Source organism: Mycteria americana, chromosome 14, assembly GCF_035582795.1.
Source record: "Mycteria americana isolate JAX WOST 10 ecotype Jacksonville Zoo and Gardens chromosome 14, USCA_MyAme_1.0, whole genome shotgun sequence".
NCBI lineage: Eukaryota > Metazoa > Chordata > Aves > Ciconiiformes > Ciconiidae > Mycteria > Mycteria americana.
This window is the reverse complement of record NC_134378.1, coordinates 653,062-671,597: the sequence shown is the minus strand read 5'-3', so window position 1 is coordinate 671,597 and position 18,536 is coordinate 653,062. Positions and strand designations below refer to the sequence as shown.

The 18,536-nt window shown below is 52.0% G+C and overlaps 2 protein-coding genes across 2 annotated transcripts in view; both read left to right on the top strand.

The window, feature by feature from the left end:
• LOC142417029 (fer-1-like protein 4) overlaps positions 1-5,324 on the top strand; it is a 39,292-nt gene extending 33,968 nt beyond the window's left edge. The window contains exons 40-44 of the mRNA XM_075517288.1: positions 681-779; positions 1,082-1,323; positions 3,257-3,537; positions 4,255-4,355; positions 4,884-5,324. Coding sequence (XP_075373403.1) covers positions 681-779; positions 1,082-1,323; positions 3,257-3,537; positions 4,255-4,355; positions 4,884-5,064 — 904 coding nt within the window. The 3' untranslated portion in view covers positions 5,065-5,324. The remainder of the gene's footprint in view (positions 1-680; positions 780-1,081; positions 1,324-3,256; positions 3,538-4,254; positions 4,356-4,883) is intronic.
• Positions 5,325-7,095: 1,771 nt separating this feature from the next.
• Positions 7,096-18,536, top strand: part of LOC142416836 (arf-GAP with SH3 domain, ANK repeat and PH domain-containing protein 1-like) — a 28,291-nt gene continuing 16,850 nt past the window's right edge. The window contains exons 1-6 of the mRNA XM_075516909.1: positions 7,096-7,221; positions 13,122-13,194; positions 13,466-13,611; positions 14,077-14,151; positions 16,939-16,988; positions 17,103-17,232. Of these exons, the coding sequence (XP_075373024.1) occupies positions 7,096-7,221; positions 13,122-13,194; positions 13,466-13,611; positions 14,077-14,151; positions 16,939-16,988; positions 17,103-17,232 (600 nt within the window). The remainder of the gene's footprint in view (positions 7,222-13,121; positions 13,195-13,465; positions 13,612-14,076; positions 14,152-16,938; positions 16,989-17,102; positions 17,233-18,536) is intronic.

Here is an 18,536-nt window from a genome sequence, read left to right as displayed (position 1 = left end):
CTAGTGGACAAACGTCCTCTAGGTGCCTGGAGAAGTGAAGCTGAAGGAGGGGATCTGTTTTCAATTATCTAATGGGGCTATTGAGATGGAGGGTCCAGATTCTTCTCGGAGGTGCACAAGAAAGGACAAGATAATGGCAGATAATGGACACAAATTGTAGCAAGGGAAACTCCAACTGGATATAGGGAAAACATTTTCCCAATGAGAGTGAAGCTACCCTGGGATAGGGAGGGAGTGACCCAGAGAGGTGCTGGGATATCCATCCTTGGAGATATTCAAAACTCATGCAGACAAGGCCCTGAGTGATCTGATCTACTATGAAGGTAGAGCAAGAGGCTGGAACAGAGACTATGGAGGTCCCTTCCTGCCTGAGGCTTTCTGTGCTCCTATGGCTAAGTGGTGCTGGGTGGGCTTCCCATGCACCAGGGATTTGCTTTGTAAAAGCTGCCTGTTTTGACTGTGGGTGTTTGTGGGGTCTTTTGGGGTTGTAGCCCCCCAGGAAGGGCTTTGTGCATGGCAGCGAGACTGCTGGGCTGTGCTTGGCCAAAGGAGCCCTGGCAGGGGACCACAGTGCTAGGAGGGTTCAAGTCTTGCTGCTCTGCTGGTGTGGGCTTGACCTGCCCTCCCAGGTACTGGGGGCAAGAGCATGTGTCTGTCTCACCCCTGTGTCCTTCCCACAGCTATGAGCTGCGTGTGATTATCTGGAACACGGACGACGTGATCCTTGATGACGTCAATCCCGTAACGGGAGAGCCTTCCAGCGACATCTACGTGAAAAGGTCTGATGGGAGCCAAAGGGATGCCAGAGCCTGGCTGTCCTGCTCCCTGCCCTGCCATCCTGCTCCCTGCCCTGCCCCACACCCTCACTGCCTCCTCTGAACCTCTGCTCCTCCCTGCCTCAGCACCAGGTCCCTCACTCCAGTCCCCTGCATAGACTGCTGTACCCCCAAAGGTGTTGGTCCAGTTTGGCTCTTTGACTCTTCCTTTCCTGCTACCCCATGGGGTTCAGCCCCTCCATCCTTCTGCTCTGCCTTTGGGGCTGGCTGGCAGGGAGTAGGAGATAACTGAGTTTCTCCTGCAGCTGGATAAAGGGTCTTGATCATGACAAGCAGGAGACAGACGTTCACTTTAACTCCTTGACTGGGGAGGGCAATTTCAACTGGAGGTTCATCTTCCGCTTCAACTATCTCCCGACCGAGAAGGAGATCACCTACAAGAAGAAGGACTCTATCTTCTCTGTGGAGGAATCAGAGTTTCGGGAACCGGCTGTTCTGGTCCTCCAGGTCTGGGATTACGACAGGATTTCAGCTAATGACTTTCTAGGTATGGTGTGACCTGCTGGAAGTGGGGTGACCTGTCCCTTAGCTTGCTGGAGTTTTATAGTGTTTCCCCCAGGGCCCAGCTCTCTGAGAAGGGACACCAGGAGCATCAGATCAAGTTCTTCAGCTCAGCAGTCACCTGGGCTGGTTTTTCACATGTGAGCTATAGGCAGAGTCTGGAGATATGCACCTCCCCTACACAGACACGTTGAGCTTGCATGGTTGTCCCAGGACCTTGGTGTCCTTTTTCAGGGCCTATCACGCCGCAGGACTTCCAGGTTCTGCTTCCTCACAGCCTTTCTGATAAACTTGCTCATTTTCCCTGCTCTCACTCAGATCTGCAGATCCCAAAGACTTGGCCAAAGAGCAGCTTTCCCAGGAGCTTATGTTGCGGGCACAGGGATTGGCAACCTTTGTGAGACCATTTGCACTTGAGTTGCAGCATCCCATCACTGGGGGCTCAGAGCTCCCTGGCTGCTCTGGTGCTTCCCAGTAACCAGACCTGCTGAGGTGGGCATGCAGCAGGGCCTGGCAACGAAGCTGGGCTGGTAGTGATTCTGGCCACACTACGCTAGCACAAACGCTGCTGCTTCTCTCCTGCTTCTGCTGCCATCCCCAAGTTTGTAGCACTCCGTTCAGTTGTCCCTCCCTTCTTCAAACTTTGGCCTCCCCATTAAAAAGCAGCCCCTTTGCCCTTCTGTCTCTTGGGCAGGATAAAACTCTCCTTATTCATTAGCCTTCCATGGTGTATTTAAAGGTCTTTACCTCCATGAGGCACCTCCAATGGTGATTGGTTCAGCCGTGCTACTCGGGCACTGAAGAAAGTGTTAGACAGCAATCACAACGATTCCTGGCATGTACAATCTCAGGAACTTCTAGGCAGGAAGGGGCTTCTGCAGTCTTTATTGCAACCTCCTGCTCCATGCAGGGCTACATGCAACGTAGGTCAGGTTGCTCAGGGCCTTGTCTGGGTGAGTTCTGAGTATCTCCAAGGATGGAGTTCCCAGCACCCTTCTGGGCCCCTTTTCCTGGCTGCACCATTCTCATAATTCTCAATTTTTTGCAGCAGCAGCAGCTTGTGTCCATTGCCTTACATGCCTTCATCATCCACTTCTGAGAAGAGTCTAGCTCCATCTGCTCTATAGCTTCCTTTAGGCTGTGGGAGATGCAGTAAGATCTCTCCCTTGACCTCTCTTCTCTGGGCTGAACATGCATGGGTCTCTCAACCCATCCTGCTATGGCACATACTCTAGCCTTGACCATCTCAGCCACTAGACTCTCTGTAGTTAGTTGACACCTTTCTTGTGTTTGGGGCCCAAAAACGGACACTATATGCAGTCTCACCAGAGCTGAGCAGAGGAGAACACCCACATCCCTTGGTTGCTGGCTATGCTTTTGCCAATACGGACCAGTACATGATAAGACTGATTTGTTGCAAGGGCTCAGTGCCAAAGTGGGACAGGAAGTCCTTCCAAGGAGGACAGGGGCGCAAGGCCAAGCAGGGAAATGCACTGAGGCTGTTTCAGATGTAAGACAGACTTGAAACCTTTAAAGAGTTTTCCAGATTTTATAATTTTTTATTGACATTTGCAGGAACGAGAGGGGAACGAGAAGAGCTTGGACATATGAGAAGAGCAGGGTGGGACATGGTAAAGGAGTGAAAATAACCCACTGTACCACATGCAAACCAAACTGGCCACATCAGAGACGAGACAAGACCTGTGGCTTCTGCTTCTTAGTCTCTAACTCTTAGGCTGGTCCTTTCTTATGCTGAGCTTAAGGTTCTCCACCTGTAAATGTGCAGGACTCTGCTAGATCATTGTGGCAGCTGGGACCTACTCGTGGTGCTGGGAGCATGGCTGAGACAGAAAGTCAAATGGTATGTGGGGCTGACCTCAGGATTTCACCATGAGCTCTCCTCTTCACTGTGCCTGCAGGCTCCATCGAGCTGAAGCTGCATGACATGGTGCGGGCAGCTAAGAGCTCAGAGCATTGCACCATCAAGATGGCCAAGGAGAATGCAACACCTCGCTTCTCCATCTTCCGAAACAAGCGCATGAGGGGCTGGTGGCCCTTTGTCAAACTCAAAGATCAAGAAGACGAGGAGAGAGAGGAGAGGGAGGACAAGCAGAAGAAGAAGAAAAAGAAATGGAGCAGCTCAGTCAAACCAGAGGATGTGGAGTTCACAGACTCCAGTGGGAACAAGTACCTCCTGACGGTAAGGCAGGTTGCTGGCACAGGTGAGCAGAGAGCCAGTGTTTTGCCTCTGCCTTGACATGGCAACCTGTCCTGCATGCACATAACCTACAGAGGCAGCAATGACCTAGCTGCCCAGGACTTTGTGCAGGGTCCTGGAGACTTGTCCCATCTGCTGCAAATCCAGCACTTCATCTACCCGGAAGTGCCAGCTGCAGTGTCATGCAGGGGGTGTCCAACTTCATGTCTTCTTCTGAGCTTCCCATAGAGCAGTGCTCAGTGAGGGGGGCAAATCAAGAGGCACATGGCTCCCCATCAACCAGACAGGACAGCAGCAAAAGCTTGTCCTAGGGTCTCTGCCTACCCCAGACAGGCAGGTGCCAACTGTCCCAGGGCAGACTCGCTGCTGATGGCGCTGCTAGTGGACCATTGTTTGTCCCCAAGGGTGAGTTTTGCTCAGTGCCAGTGTGGGAGGCTGCAGACAAATCCAGATAGCGGGGGAGTGCATTACAATACAGTGCCTTGTCTGCAAAACAGTTAGTTTCTGGCCAGGCCACAGTTTCCGCTGGCTGTGAAGTGAGAGACTCTGTAGCTAATGCCTGGAGAGAAAAGTTAATTGCTCTGAGCATCTGTAAATGGAACTGGGAGAAAAATACCCAGTCCTGGCAGGGCACGTGGTCAGCAGGCTGGTCTGCAAAGCAACACATGTGGCTGTGGCTCAGACACGTTCCCCCTCCAGGGTAAGGTGGAAGCGGAGTTCCAGCTACTGACTGTGGAGGAGGCTGCGAAAAGTCCTGTTGGTTTGGGCCGAAAAGAGCCTGAACCGCTGGAAAAGCCCAAGTGAGTATCTGTGTTATCACCTTTACCATGGATGGACAGTGCTGTGTGTTCAGCAGCTGTTTGTGTGGGGACAGGGAGCATCTGCTTGTCAGGAAGCTGAGAACAATCAATGAGGCCCTGGGTGGTGGGGTCTGCAGGACTGGGGCTGCCAGGGCTTCCTAGAGCTCGAGTGGGTCCAGCAGGACTTGTGGCTGCAGCATCTGGGCCAGGGCTGATCTCAGTGAGGTACTCAAGGCAGCTATGCCATAACATTGCTTGCACGAAAAGGGCAGCTCTGGTTTAACCATGTGAATGCACCCGTTAGCCACATGGGTGCAGAAACAGCTCTGTGGGGGCAGTCCTGAGGCTCAGGTCCTGTTGTCTCCAGTGCTTTCACAGGCACTGTAGTCATTGCAGCCTCTAGGGTGATCATGTCTGGAAGCAGCAAGAAGAGTTGGTGATCCATGAGGGTAGCAGGGCACCAGAGGGGATGATGTGCTGCTCTGTGGATTGAGCCTGTGCTTATCTATTCTTCCATTCCTGTTCCAGCCGGCCAAAAACTTCTTTCAACTGGTTTGTGAATCCCATGAAGACCTTTGTGTTCTTTATCTGGAAGCGGTACAAGAAATATATCGTTGTGCTGTCCATTGTCGCTGTTCTGACCATCTTCCTGGTTCTTTTGATCTACACCATGCCTGGATACATCAGCCAGAAGATCATCAATGGATAAATGCTCTCCAGCACAGGACTACTCAAAGACAGGGGTGATTATTGCGGCAACTGAGACTGGACCAGAAAGTTTAAGGAAATCCTGCAGGTGCAGAGGCAACATTCAGAGTGAGAGTCCTGCAGAAGTGGCCTTTCTTTGGGGAGTCACATTTCATGCTAAGTGCCCGTGAGTTGCAAAGAAACCAAGTAACCAACCTACTAAATAAGGCAAACTCCTTGAAGGACAGTTACAGCTTCAGGAAAAAAATTGTTCTTTGTGGGACTGGGATGGGAGGGTGGGAAAACAGGGTCTGCTGGGGCTTTCCCCACAGACTTGGCAGATGAAACCAGCTCTTGCCATTGAGAATGATTCTGGCAGAGATGGGGACATACAGAGCCATCCATGCCCCGGCTTGACAACACTTGGCATTTCCCAGGCCTTTGCCTGAGGAGTTCAAAACACATTGTATGGGGGGAAGGCAGGTCTGGTGTAGGGTCCTGGTGGAGATACGACCTGGAAGACCTTTAAATGGGGCTCCCCAGGGAGAAGGACAACAGAGTCAAAGTAGCCATGAGCTTCCTGCCATGCCAAGAGCATAGGAACAGCTCTTGGAGTTGGGAGTCGGCTCTGGACATGGTAGCACTCCCTGGGACATGGACTTTCTGGTTGTCACTCCTTACAAGCTGCTTAACAGCTTTTCCTGCATGTGCTGGGTTGGATTCAGGCTTGCTTCAAACTTCATTTTGGTTCTTCATTTCCACAGAAATAAAAGCTCCTTGGCTGCTCTCTCTGATGCTGCTTGTGTTTTGTAGCTGCTTTCTGGAGCTGGAGGCCACCTGCTGCAGGCAGTCCTCGCTGATGCCCCTTCGCCCTTCCTCCTGGATAGCACAGCGCTGGGACATCAGCATGGGGTTGTCAGCACGAATCTGTATTGTGGTGTTGGGCTGATGTAAATTAAATGAGACTTGTTCTCAGCATGGTCTCTGGTGCCCCAGGGTTCCTGTCTTCTGCACAGACAAGCCCTGACATGATCTGATCTCAAGTGGAGGTGCTTCACCCTGAGTTTTGGCAGGACAGATTCCTTCTGAGGTGTCTCATCCTGGTGCAGGAGATGATGCTCAGAGGGACTGTTGCATTTCCAGAGAAATTAACTGACAATGGGGTTTTATAGTGAGGATGGCTGCCTCATTGGCTTTTGAATGGGACAGGAATAGAGTAAGTTTTGGGGAGAAAGCTAGCTGGGCAGAGCCAGGCAGGCAGATAAGGAGCAGGTGAGGACTCTAGCTGGACCCGAAGCCAGATGCGAGTGTGGGGCAGACATGGTGCTCCCCTAGTGGGGCCAGAGTTCAGCTGCTGGGTGGGGGCCCCAGAATGGCAAAGGGGGAGCCCTCTCTCCCCCCAGGGGACCCTTGGGCTGCAGGGGAAGTGAAACAGGCTGCAAAGGGCTCAGGTCATATAGCACCTGCATGGGGCTAACGTGGGGCCCTGGGGTGCCACAGTGCTGCGTCACCCCCGGCTTTCTGCAGGGCCTGTCGCATGGGACGTTGCCTTCACAAATGGTGCCCAGTGCACCCCAGCAGTGACCAGTGCATCCCAGCACACTTGGTGCACCTCAGCAGTGACTGGTCTATGCCAGCAAGTTCAGTGCACCCCAGCACACCCAGTGCACGTCCCCAGGCAGTTCTTTGGCTCTTGCAGCCGTGCTCAGCTGCGTTTTCCACCTCACCACCCGGCTGGGGCTCCCTGTGCCTCAAAGTGTGTCTGCCTCAGGCTTCCTCAAAATATTTCAGCTTATAATTGCAGGATTTGTAGCCATGCTGCTGTGTGCCTGGGTGTGTGGGCGTGTGTCAGTGTGTGCGTCAGTGTGCGCACACTGGGGGGTGTGTCTGTGTCTGTTCTGGGTGTGGGTGTGCAAGGTGAGGGGCTCCCTCCTGCCCTCACTGCTGGCAGCAGCGTGACCCCAGCCCTCCACCCCAGCCCCCTGCCCAGCCCTGGCGCGACCGCAGCTCCCGCCGGCAGTTCCCCTTCCTGGCGCCACCTCGCCGCGGCACCATGGCGGCCCTCATCTCGGTGTGTGACTTCGTGCGGCAGGCGCAGGAGGACCTCAGCTCGCCCACCACCTCTGCCTTTGCCAGCCATATGGGCCGCTGCAAGGCCACTGCCAACAGCCTGGAGGAGGTGAGCAGGGGTGGGGGGCTGTGGGGGTGCACCCCGAGGGGTTGGGGGAGGCCATCCCCATTGTGGTCCTGCAGGATCTGCACCCCAGGCATCACCATATCATTTGTCACTGTGAGTGAAGAGGGCTGTGGTGAGTGAAGTGGTGCAAGTGTCTTTGGGTGTTTGCAAAACACTCAAAGCAAAGATTTGGTGAAGGCTTGTGATGGGTCTTGGTGGCCAGGTGACAGGCATCAGTCGGTGAGGATAAGAGCAAAGGGGGAGAGGTTTGTGCAGGAAAGCTGTACCTTGTACCAGGCTCACACCGCACGGTAAAGAGAGGACAGAACCCTTTGACCAGACAAGCATCAAACTAAAAGCAAAACAAAAAATTAAAGGAAGTTCTTGGGGGAGGCAGGACGGTTTCCCCACTTGTCCGGAGTTAAGCTGTGGGATACGTTGATGTAGGATGTTTGGAGGCCAAATGCATGAGTGGTTCCAAAAATTCACAGAGCCAGGGTGAGAGCTGGCTGCTAAGCGCAGCATCCGACGCAAAACTTATTTGGGGCAAACACATTTGTTTTCTGACCGATGGCAAAAGCCAGAAGACCCCAATAGGCATCATCAGCCACCGTGCGGGAGGGGAAGGGGTTGCTGCATGCTGCTGGCACATGGGGGAGCGAGCAGCAGAGCTTGATGCCCTGAGAAGACCATGAGTGAGGGCAAGATTGGCTCAGTGGAGCGTCCAGGCTTCCCATTGAGAGCATCCCACCACCCACCTAGACCTGCCTTGGGACTTAGCTGAAAACTATGCCCAATATAGTGTAACCATCATGCTGGCCTGTTCCTGGGCATATCAAGGTCCTGGCCCCCTGTGGAAAATATGCATGAGATGTTACCACTGTGGTGGGGCTCTCTGTATGGTGGTCCAGAGAGCTCCAAGTCTCTTCGTGCCTCCTCCTGGTAGGTCTGGTAACTGTGCTGGGAGCAAACAAACCACACCACCACCATTTTGTTGTTTCAGCAGATGGGATGGTGCCCAGGACTTTATCAGGGCCTGTCTGTGGGCTGAGACTGCTGCACTGCCCTGAAGTTCCTCAGCACCTGCAGGCTTGGAGCAGATGGGGAGCTGTGCTCCTGTAGGTCGTTTTGTCAGTGGTGGTCACTGAGGTTTTTTTTCTTCTCAGGCCTCTGGAGGCCAGGACTTGCTCAGGAGCCTCTGGTCGTGGGGCAATTTCCTTATGTTGCTTAATTTTCAACTGTTACTTTATCACTTGCACCCCAAGCAAAGCTAAAACTTCAGTCCTTTAAAACAGAGCTGCTACATCAGGAAGCTGTGGTTAGAGAGAAATAGTGCTGAACTTGTTCATGTATGCAGAGCTCCTGGCTTGGGACTCATGTCAGAGTGGACATAAAACTTGGGACATGCTCCCGCAGCTGTGCGGCAGCAACCCCCAGCACAGTCTGCAGGGGATTTGCCGCAGTGAAAGCAGGGAGCAGTGGTGTGAGCCGCACTGGCCAGGCAGCAGCAATTGTGTAAGCCAGGAGACACAGGGAGATGATTTCATCTTTGGGTAAAGATCAGGGCTGGACTGAGCAGATGGCAAGGAGAAATTCCAACATCGTGGGGTATCCCCAGTTGTTCTTGCTTGGGTGTTGGTGTCAGCAGGAGCTAGATGCCTCCCCTCTCTGCCTGTCCCAGAGGAAGGTCCTCTCTGCCTGCATCAGCACTGGCCTCTGCCTTGCTTCCTCCCTGAGCCCGACACACTCTTGCCGTGCAACCAGGTGAGGCTGACCGGGCTCTCGCCTGGGACTTAATTCCTTCAGACCTGTGCTCAGCTGCCATGTCTGTGTGCTTTCACTGGGAGGAATACTCTGGTGCTGGAGAAGGGCAAGTGAGAGCCAGCAGCTGGGAGCTGAAGCTGAAACTGAACTGAAAAAAGAAATTAGTTGCAATATTTTACCTGTGACTTCATGAGCTACTGGCGTGTGTCACCAAAAGGTGAAGCGAATGCTTCGTCTCCATCTTCTTTAAATGCAGCTTGGATGTCTTTCTGGAGACCTCTGAGTCCCACACAGGGTATAGGCTCATGCAAGGTTGTCTTGTGAGTGTTAATGCCATGTCTATGCAGATGATCAGATGACATGAACTGATGGTCCCTCTCAATCTGAGTCTTTCTGCACTCCTGAAAACTAGTGAGAAGGGAGAAGTGTGCTGTGACCTCAGCACCCTGGAAATCACAGACAGGGATGAAAACAGATCTGGAAGAGCTGGAGCCACAGTGTCCTTCTGTTGCTTGGTCTCACCTCTGAAAGGCAGAAATACCTGTGCCGGTGACTTCTGCAGTGGTTCAGCCAGTGGCTTTTATTGATGGTGTGGGGAACTTTGTACAGCAAAGAGTCTTAGTGCATGCAAACGGCCGTCAGCAGGCGCGTGCTTGTAATGGAGAGCAGCACCAGTGTGGGATAAAGCAGTAAACACAGCAAGAGCCCATCCTTGAGCAAGGAGAGCCCTAGCACCATGTGTGCTGAGCCTGGCAGTGGTGTGGGCAGCAGAGGGAAGGAGTGCTGAGCTGCAGGGGGAGGACAACAGCCAGTTTTCCACCGCTGGAGACAGGTCCCCAAAGGGGAAGTCACGCAGCTTGGTTGAGTGCAGAACCAGATCTGTGCCTGCAAGGCAAATGAACGCAGGTTCAGTACAGGCAGGGAAGGGAGCTTGGGGTTTCCTGCGCCAAGCGCCAGGTATGTAATTTCCTGCCTTGTGGCCAGCGACTGTACTCGTACATGCTTCACAATCCTTGGAGGGAGTGCTGCCTCTTGCAGCTGGGCTCACTGGACGGGGGGAGCCTAGGGAAGTGGAGGTGCCTGTTGGTGACGGCCTCTGGGATGCTATGGAGCAGTTTCACCCTGGTGCTGCTCCTCTGAAACAGGGAAGCCTCCTGGCCTGAGAGCATCAGCCCAGCAGGCAGGGAATTGTCCCAAAGGTGGGGATGGGTCACTTGTGGACCGAGGTTACACCTTCAGGGAGGGGATTGTCAGGAGAAAGGAAGAGGAAGGCCACGGATGTGGGAGGTTTGAGCATCTGCGTGTAGAGAGCTGAATTTCTGGTAAAAGATGAAGTATAAACATGCCTGGCATCACAAGGGACCTGGGCAGGCTCCAGGGACATTTCAGGAAGGAGGCAGCCGTCCTGGTCAATGTGGGTCCCAGCAACAGAGGGAAGTGAGGGGGAGAGAGGCTCTGGAGGCCACTAGGAGGTTGGAGATCAAGGTCTCAGTGGCAGCAGACTCCAAATTGCTCCCTCCCAGTGCCATGTACAAGGGCAGGCAGGGAAGGGAAGAGGTTGAGTCCGACTGTGTGGCTAAAAATCTGCTGTAGGATTAAGGGGATGTGAGACATCTGGAACTGGGAAAGCTGCCCTGGTAGAGCCTCTGCAAGGGAGACAGGCTTCACCTAAGCCAAAAGGGCTTCACCTGAAGAAGGGTGAATGGATTCCTAAGGTCAGCGAGATGAATCCCACATGCAATGGCTCAGACAACTGCAGGGAGCTGTGGCCCAGGAAGGGACTGTGGTGGCACTCACAATAACCATGCGGTTGTGAGGGGGATGTGTTAGTCCTTGAAGTCCTGGATTAACCTGAAGTCATTTTCTGAACACGGGGGTATGAGTGTCCCCAACAGCTTTGCCAAAGGACAATGGTCAGGTGCTTCAGGTGCCCTATCCCACCACTGCCTTTCTGACCTTGGCTCATGGGGATCTCTTTGAACTATAATACTGGATTCCCTGGATTTGCAATGCTTGGTGTGAGCATAGTCCTGCTGGTCCTAGAGGTCTGCTGTGGTTTAGCCCCAGTTGGCAACTAAGAACCACCCAGCCACTCGCTCACTCCCCCCGCAGTGGGATGGGGGAGAGAATCAGAAGAATAAAAGTGAGAAAACTCGTGGGTTGAGATAAAGAGAGTTTAATAGATAAAGCAAAAGCCACACATGCAAGCAATGCAAAACAAGGAATTAATTCACTACTTCCCGTGGGAACGCAGGTGTTCAGCCATCTCCAGGACAGCAGGGCTCCATCACGTGTAATGGTTACTTGGGAAGACAAACGCCATCACTCCAAGCGTTCCCCCTTTCCTTCTTCTTCCCCAGCTTTATATACTGAGCATGACGTCATTTGGTATGGAATAGCCCTTTGGTCAGTTTGGATCAACTATCCTGGCTGTGCCCCCTCCCAACTTCTCGTGCACCTGGCAGAGCGTGGGAAGCTGAAAAGTCCTTGCCTAGTGCAGCAACAACTAAAACATCTCTGTATTATCAACACTGTCTTCAGCACAAATCCAAAACATAGCCCCATACCAGCCACTATAAAGAAAATTAACTCTATCTCAGCTGAAACCAGGACAGTATCCACCCCTTATTCTATACCATTTACATCATGCTCAGGTCTCACACTATCTATTATGTTAGGGATTCCTGAGGCAATTATCTGAGGGCTTGGCTGGAAAACCTCAGTCCCAAACTGGGCTGGACAAGAAGGTGCAGGTGCTAAGAGTTGTGGGTGGCAGCTCTTCCCTGGGAAGCAGAAAGTCTGGCAACTCCTGTTTTGGGGCATAAGTCCATAATTCAAGTTCTCAATATCCGTGCTGCACTGAACTCTGGAAACGTGCAGGCAGATACTTTTCCAGCACTATTGCTCCTTGGGTACCTAAACGTTTATGGTGACGTCCCTGCATGCCACAGTCTTGACTGTGCTGACCCATGCAGAGTCTGACTCACATCCTCCTCTACTACATGAGTTCAGCTGCGTGGCTTGGCTGATGCAGTGCACAACAGAGGACAAAACTGGTGGTGGTACCACTCCCCTGGGTACCCACCCGTCCACTCAGCTGTTAAATAGCCTTAGCTGTAGCATGCAAGTCCACCCTGAGCTGTTCTTTGCATTCCCAAATTGCTGTAAAACTGTTTGCTCCCACAGAATCAGTGTTTATGGATCTTAAAAGCCTGTGCCCTGTCTTCGAGCTCTGGCACTGTCAGGACAACACTCACTCCCTGCAGGGCCAGACCAATGTGGGAGCTGTCAGGGCTTACATCAGTCTGGTGAATGGGTCATACCTGAAACACTGTCCCCAGTCAGAAGTGATGTGGAGAAACCAGAGAGGGTCAGTGGATGGTAACAAAGCAGAGCTGGGCTGATTTAGCTGGGTGAAGAGGGGGTGTCTGACAGCAGCCCACAACTCATCTAAGGGCAGTTATAGGCAATGGTGTCAAGCTCTTTTGGGCAGCATCAGATGATATAACATGCAGCAATATCCACTTTGTGGCTCAGGAAGTTCAGGTTGGGTGTTAGGAAAAATTCCTTCTGCAGAGGGTGGTGCACCCCTACAAGAGGTCACTAGAGAGGTGACCTCCATCCTTGGAGGGTTTCAAAGCCCAGCTAAGCAAAGCATAGCCAACCTGATCTGTTATTGACAATAATCCTGTTCCCAACAAGAGATTGCATGAGAGCCCTTCCAAGCAGTACTTGTATGAAATAATGTCTGTAATCCAGTCTCTCATAGAGAGTTTAGATGCCTCCAAACATTTCCCCTCAGCCTCCTCCTCTCAGCCCAGGAGTGCCACTGAGAGTGATGGAAATATAATTTGTAACTAACAGTCTCTTGCCACTGAAATCCACTTTTCTGTCAATGCTGTATGTTCCTTCTTCTAATATATTTTCCAATTCTCTCTTAATGCTTGACCACTTCTTCCAGAAGAACATCAGGAAGGCTTGCAGATATTTAAGATATACATTGACTATTACCACTAGATCATCACCTAACTGCTGGCAGGACAGTCCAGCTTGGGGATGCTGAGGCTTGTGCTAAGCCCTGCGGGTTACGGAAACGCGTGTATGGATGTAGTCAGTGACCATCTCCTCTGCATTTCTAGGCCTTGGATGCTGACCGAGCTGTGCTGCAGAAGATGAGGAAAGCAGCCAAGGCGGAGCACAGCTGTGGACAAGGTCAGGGCAGAACGGAGCCTCAGGACGGGGGAGACAGCAATGGATGGATGAGGGGAGTCCTTGCTGCAGGTTGGGTTGACTGCAGCAGGGAATATGGGTATCAGGGGTCCCTACAGCTGGGTGGTGGTGGTGGGGGCAGCAGGAGGCAACAGGAGCCAGCTCCAGTGCGTGAGCAGAACCGGGCATGGTGACTCCCAGGAGGGAGGCAGGGGTTGGGTGTTCATCCTGACCTTTCCCCTGCACTCGCTGGAGACCATCTGTGTTGCCCCAGACCTCATCAGCCACCTTGAAGCCCACATCGCTGCCCAGGAGAAGTTCTCAGCCAACTACCAGCTGGAGGGTGAGGAGCAGCTGGCCAGCGCCTTTAGCACCTTTGCTGCCTTCTCCCGGGAGCTGCTGACTGCTGTCAGGAGCCTGGTAGGCAGCTCTGTCCCCTGTATGTACATCAGAGTGGGGCCCCTGGCTTGCAAGGGGATGCTGGTGGGCGTCCCCAGGAAGAGCAGCAGGGTCTGGGCCACAGCATGGAGGTCCAAGCTCCTCCCCTTCCCCAGAAGGGGGCAGGAGGCCATGGCGGGCGGCTGCAGCGCCAGCGATGCAGCCTGCACAGCCGGGGCTGTGTGCAGGCCTCTGAGGCTGCTCAGAAGAGGCCTCTAGAGGTCTCCTGTCCACTGTCCTCCTTGAAGCCAGGCTCTCACCAACGCTGGGTCAGGCTGGCTGTGGCTTTTTCCAGCTTGGTAGTTTCCAATGATGGAGCCTTTCAGCTGGCTGTTTTCCAAACTAATTCCTCTGCAGGGTCACAAACAGCTCTGCTTTCTCTGCACGAGGACTGGTGCAGGGGTGCAGTGCTAGCCGTGTGATCTCTCTCTTTCCTTTCCTTTCCAGTGGCAGAGTTTGTACCACAACATTAACTTTTCCCTGGAGTCATTAATAAAGGGTGACATGAAAGAGCTCAAAGGGGTAAGCAGGGGCTGAAAGGGCTGTGCCGAGGTGGGGCTGGTGAGTGGCTGGAGACAGAGCGGGTAGCAGCTGTGGGGGTCTCATCCCCAGCTCAAGTCTTTCCCTCTGGCAGGGATATGTCTTGGAAGGACAGGTCTGCCTGTACCTCCCATGGGCCGGATCCTGCTCCCTTCCGAGGCTGGTGCCTCACACCGCAGGTCAAGCTAGTGGTGCCCCTTAGCTGGGACATCTTCCTGTTTGCAGGCACCTGGCTGAATCCGGAGGAGTCTGGTGGGACTCCTATGCAGGGAAAAATCAGGTTGTTGTGCACCAAATATTGATATCTTCCCTGGCCATCAGCGCACAAACTCGTGCACAACCTCCCAGTGAGGTCCCCACCCCCGCAGACCTACCTGTGGCTCTTGTATTTACGTGTGTGAGTACACGTGTGTTGGTGTAAATCTGAGCGTGCATGTGTATATCTACCAGCTGCAGGTACCTCTCAGGGACTGCAGAGTAGCAAGTACTGAAGTGACTGTGCAATTTGATCTTCAGCACTGTAGAGGTATCAGAGAGCTTCATAGTGCTCATCAGTGTAGATGTTAGGAAAAGCATCAAACTCGTATTTAATTTTTGCTTTTTTTAACACATGAGAAGGTCATCATGGTCCTTGGTAAGTCTGCACACAAGTTCCTACCACTAAGTCCCTGTAGCTGTACTCAGGCCATCAGCTCTGTGTGATTGCCCCTGGGTGCCTCTGCTTGCATAGGGGTGCCAATGCCTGTGGGTGTTCGGGGTGAGGAGGCTAGACCGATTCCAATCGCGAGGCTGGAGCGAGGTCAGTGTTGAGGGATTGCTGATCATAGCCTGCATCTAAGGTGGTGGAGCAACTGCCAGTTGTGACCGAGCACCATTTCTCTCTGGGTGGTTTTGGGCACAGAGACTCTGCGAGCAGGGTATGTATGACTTGAAACAGTAAAGCAATTATTTATCAGCTGATGCACACACAAGATTGTTACGATTTAACGAGCTTGGCATTAATACACTCAGCACCATGATGAGACACTTGAGGACTCATGCTGGCCGGGCAGACCAGCCTGGGAGGAGCATGGACAGCGCTGCTGCTCCCTGCAACAGATTCTTGCTATTGGTCATTGCTGTCTTCCACCAGACCTGCCTGGAGACTCTGACAAACTCCCTGTGTTTTCTTCTTCTAGAATTTTATATTTTTCCATGCTACTATTTTTTCCTCTTGAATCCTTGAGCTAGTAATGAACCTGTTTCAACAACCCGAACTCTGTAATTTTACCTTTTAAATCTTGTATGGTTCCACTCTATAGATTTTCTCCCAGCTTTTTCTCCCAGCTCTGCAGTTTCCTCAGATGCTTGATGAAGGTTTTGCAGATGGGCTGTATCAGAGCTGGGCTGGGGATTCTTGAGCAAAGACCTGAACTGCTGGTAAAGTGGAGGGAAAGTTTTGGGCAGGATTGCAGAAAGAGGGGTGGGAACTGTGGCAGGGTTTGGGGACTTCCAAAGGACTAATTGCCAAATATTGAAACAAATTACAAGCATTTAGGCATCCATTTGGAAGCTTGTTGCTATACAGGAGCATGAAAGCAGAAGGAGAGAGCAAATTCTGGAACTTCTGATGTGAAGAAAATTGATAAAAGAATATCAAACATGAAGGAAAAAAATCCACTATTTGCATTGTTAAGGATGATGTCAAGAAGATTGGGAACCAAGAAAACAGGCAGAGAGAGAGGAAAAAAACAGCTGCCTGCAAGGAGTCATGATCAAGTTGAAGGGATCCAACAGGAATCAGAGGCTGACCTGAATCAGTTTGACATTTTCATTAGAATGGAGATAAATGCAAGATCTGTCCTGACAAGGTTCTGTCCTGACGTAAATAAAGACATTTCACCTCAGGGGACAGAGAGGCATTGGGACAGGGACCCAGAGAGGCTGTAGGATCTCCATCCTTGGGGTTTTTCAACATCTGCGTGCATAAAGCCTGATCTGAATTCAGTGCTGTCCCTGCCTTGAGCGGGAGGTTAGACTAGAGACCTCCTGAAGTCCCCTCCAACCTGATTTACTCTGTCTTTCTTTGACACAGAGGTTTGTGGAGCAGTAAGTGGTGAGAACAGGGCAGAACGTGGGTGATCTGAGTAAATGCATTTAATGGACAAATGCAGGTGAACATACCAAGATGGTAACCACTGGAGAGAAGCTAAAGTCACGCAAAGTCAAATGAGAAATGATGGGTTTTTAGCAGCAACACTAATTCACCATTAAATGAACACCTGGGTAAGAATCAGATTGTACTGATGTTGCCAGGTTTCTGGTGTCTCTCTGAATGGCGTTTTGGTTAAACATGACATTCTGGCTTCAGCAGATGAGAACCTGGTTGGTACTTTCTGGCTTGTGTGTGTCTGAGCAATTCCTTCTGCCCTTAAAATTGTGAGTCTGTGAAAGGTGTTATAGCTGAGTACTGCTAAATACGTACCTATGTGATGTACGTATGCATGATGTATGTTTTGGAGCCTATTGTATTTACATGTGTGTGCAAGCACGTGCCTGTGAGTGAACCTGCACTGGTGAGCACACTTGTCTGCTGTGCACTGAGGAGAGGCGAGGACTGTCCTGGGGAGGGACACTCCTGTGGACAGCCATGTCCTGGGTCTGCAAGGGCCTTTATGGGTCTGCAATGGCCTTTATGCTAGGGCGGCCCAGTGGGAATGCAGTACGCTGAGGATGAGGAAGGCTCTGTCCTGGTTGTAGTCATTAAATGGTGCCTTTGGCTCTTACTAGGAGTTCAAGAAGCCCTTTGAGAAGGCCTGCAAAGACTATGAGAGCAAACTGTAAGTCTTCAAGTTCCGTCACTCTGAGGCCTGGACTTGGAGGCTAGTTTTTGTCTGTCTTCACCAGCAAGCAGTTGGATAGAGGCTTTCACGTGTCTCTTCTCTTTCCTTGAGTGCCAAGATCGAGAAGGAGAAGCGTGAGCTGGCCAAGCAGCACGGCATGGTGCGGAGCGAGGTGAGCGGGGGGGAGATCGCCGAGGAGATGGAGAAGGAGCGCAGGACCTTCCAGTTGAACATGTGTGAGGTAAGGACAGGGACCAGACTGTGCCATGTGGGGTGGTGTTAGAGTTGCTGAATTGGCATCCAAGGGATGAATTTCCCTTCCATTGGTGCACAGCAACTGTGCCACAGCCCTGGCAGAGCCTGGTCTGGAGCGGGCAGACATCAGCAGTGTCTCTCACACTGAAGTTTCTCACTTGCCCTCCAACCTGGGATTGTTTCAGAGCACCTTTTTTGTCTGAATCCACACTGATTTTTCATTCAGGGGCCATCTTCTGTCCCTGGTCAGTGATTGATGCTTGTGTCCAGGGTATTGCAGGTCCCTTTCTGCCTTCCTGGGATGCTGAAGTCTCCCAGGCTCTGCCCTGGGCACCAGCAGCATCTGACAGCTCCCTCTGCTCGGCCCTTGGGGAGCAGCACCAATGTGGGCTGCAGATCCCCAGGGACCCTTGCTCAGCAGGTCACATCCATTGTGCTGGTGAGACACTGGGAATATTCTCTCAGTTGGAGAGCTTCCTGGGTTGTGGTAGGCTCAAGCCAACCTGGGGCAGGGGCTGATCAAGGAGTTTAGCCAAAGCTTGAGCCTATACTAACCTGGCAGTAGAGATAACAACTTGGGAAACATCCCATGAAGGTTTTGGATCCAAGCTTCTTCCCGACTGCCCATGGTGGGCACTGCTGGCTCTGATACCCCTGCTCCCTCTCAGATGGTCCCACCATAGCCCTCCCTCTGCTTGTTGGGATAAACTCAGCCCAACTCCCCTGCAAACAGGATTTCCTGCTCCCACTGTCACACGTCACAAGCAAAAGCATGAATAAGAGGTTGGAAGATACCGATTTAATTCAAAATATCCAGCTCTTTGTAACCATGTTTTGGAAGCAGTTACTGTTTCTGTACTGCAACTGTTGTTCTACAGCAAATATCAGAAGCCCTTGTTCTACGGAGCTGCATTGTCCTTAAACAGAGCCAGTAGGTCAGGTGGAGGTTTTGTTCTGTGCTGGTGTGAGTCCACACATAGCATTCAGGTTCCTGAGAGGCTATCTTCTAGGAAACACTTCTTCTGACGAATTGAGGGTGTTTTGAATGATCCCCTCAGAATAAATACAGGGAAGTCTGAGGTTGGCCGTGTTGAACATGTATTTTGGAAGGTGATTTACTATGTTGGCCTGTGGTTCTTCCGGAAATGGTAGTAGGTTGCTGGTTTTACAGTAGTTGCAATGTCAAGAGAGCTGATGATGGTGTAGGAGTAGTCCAGAGATGGATGGATTGAAACTCAACATGTTTCACAGCACAACACACTGTTTCATGTTGTTAGTCCACCGACTAAA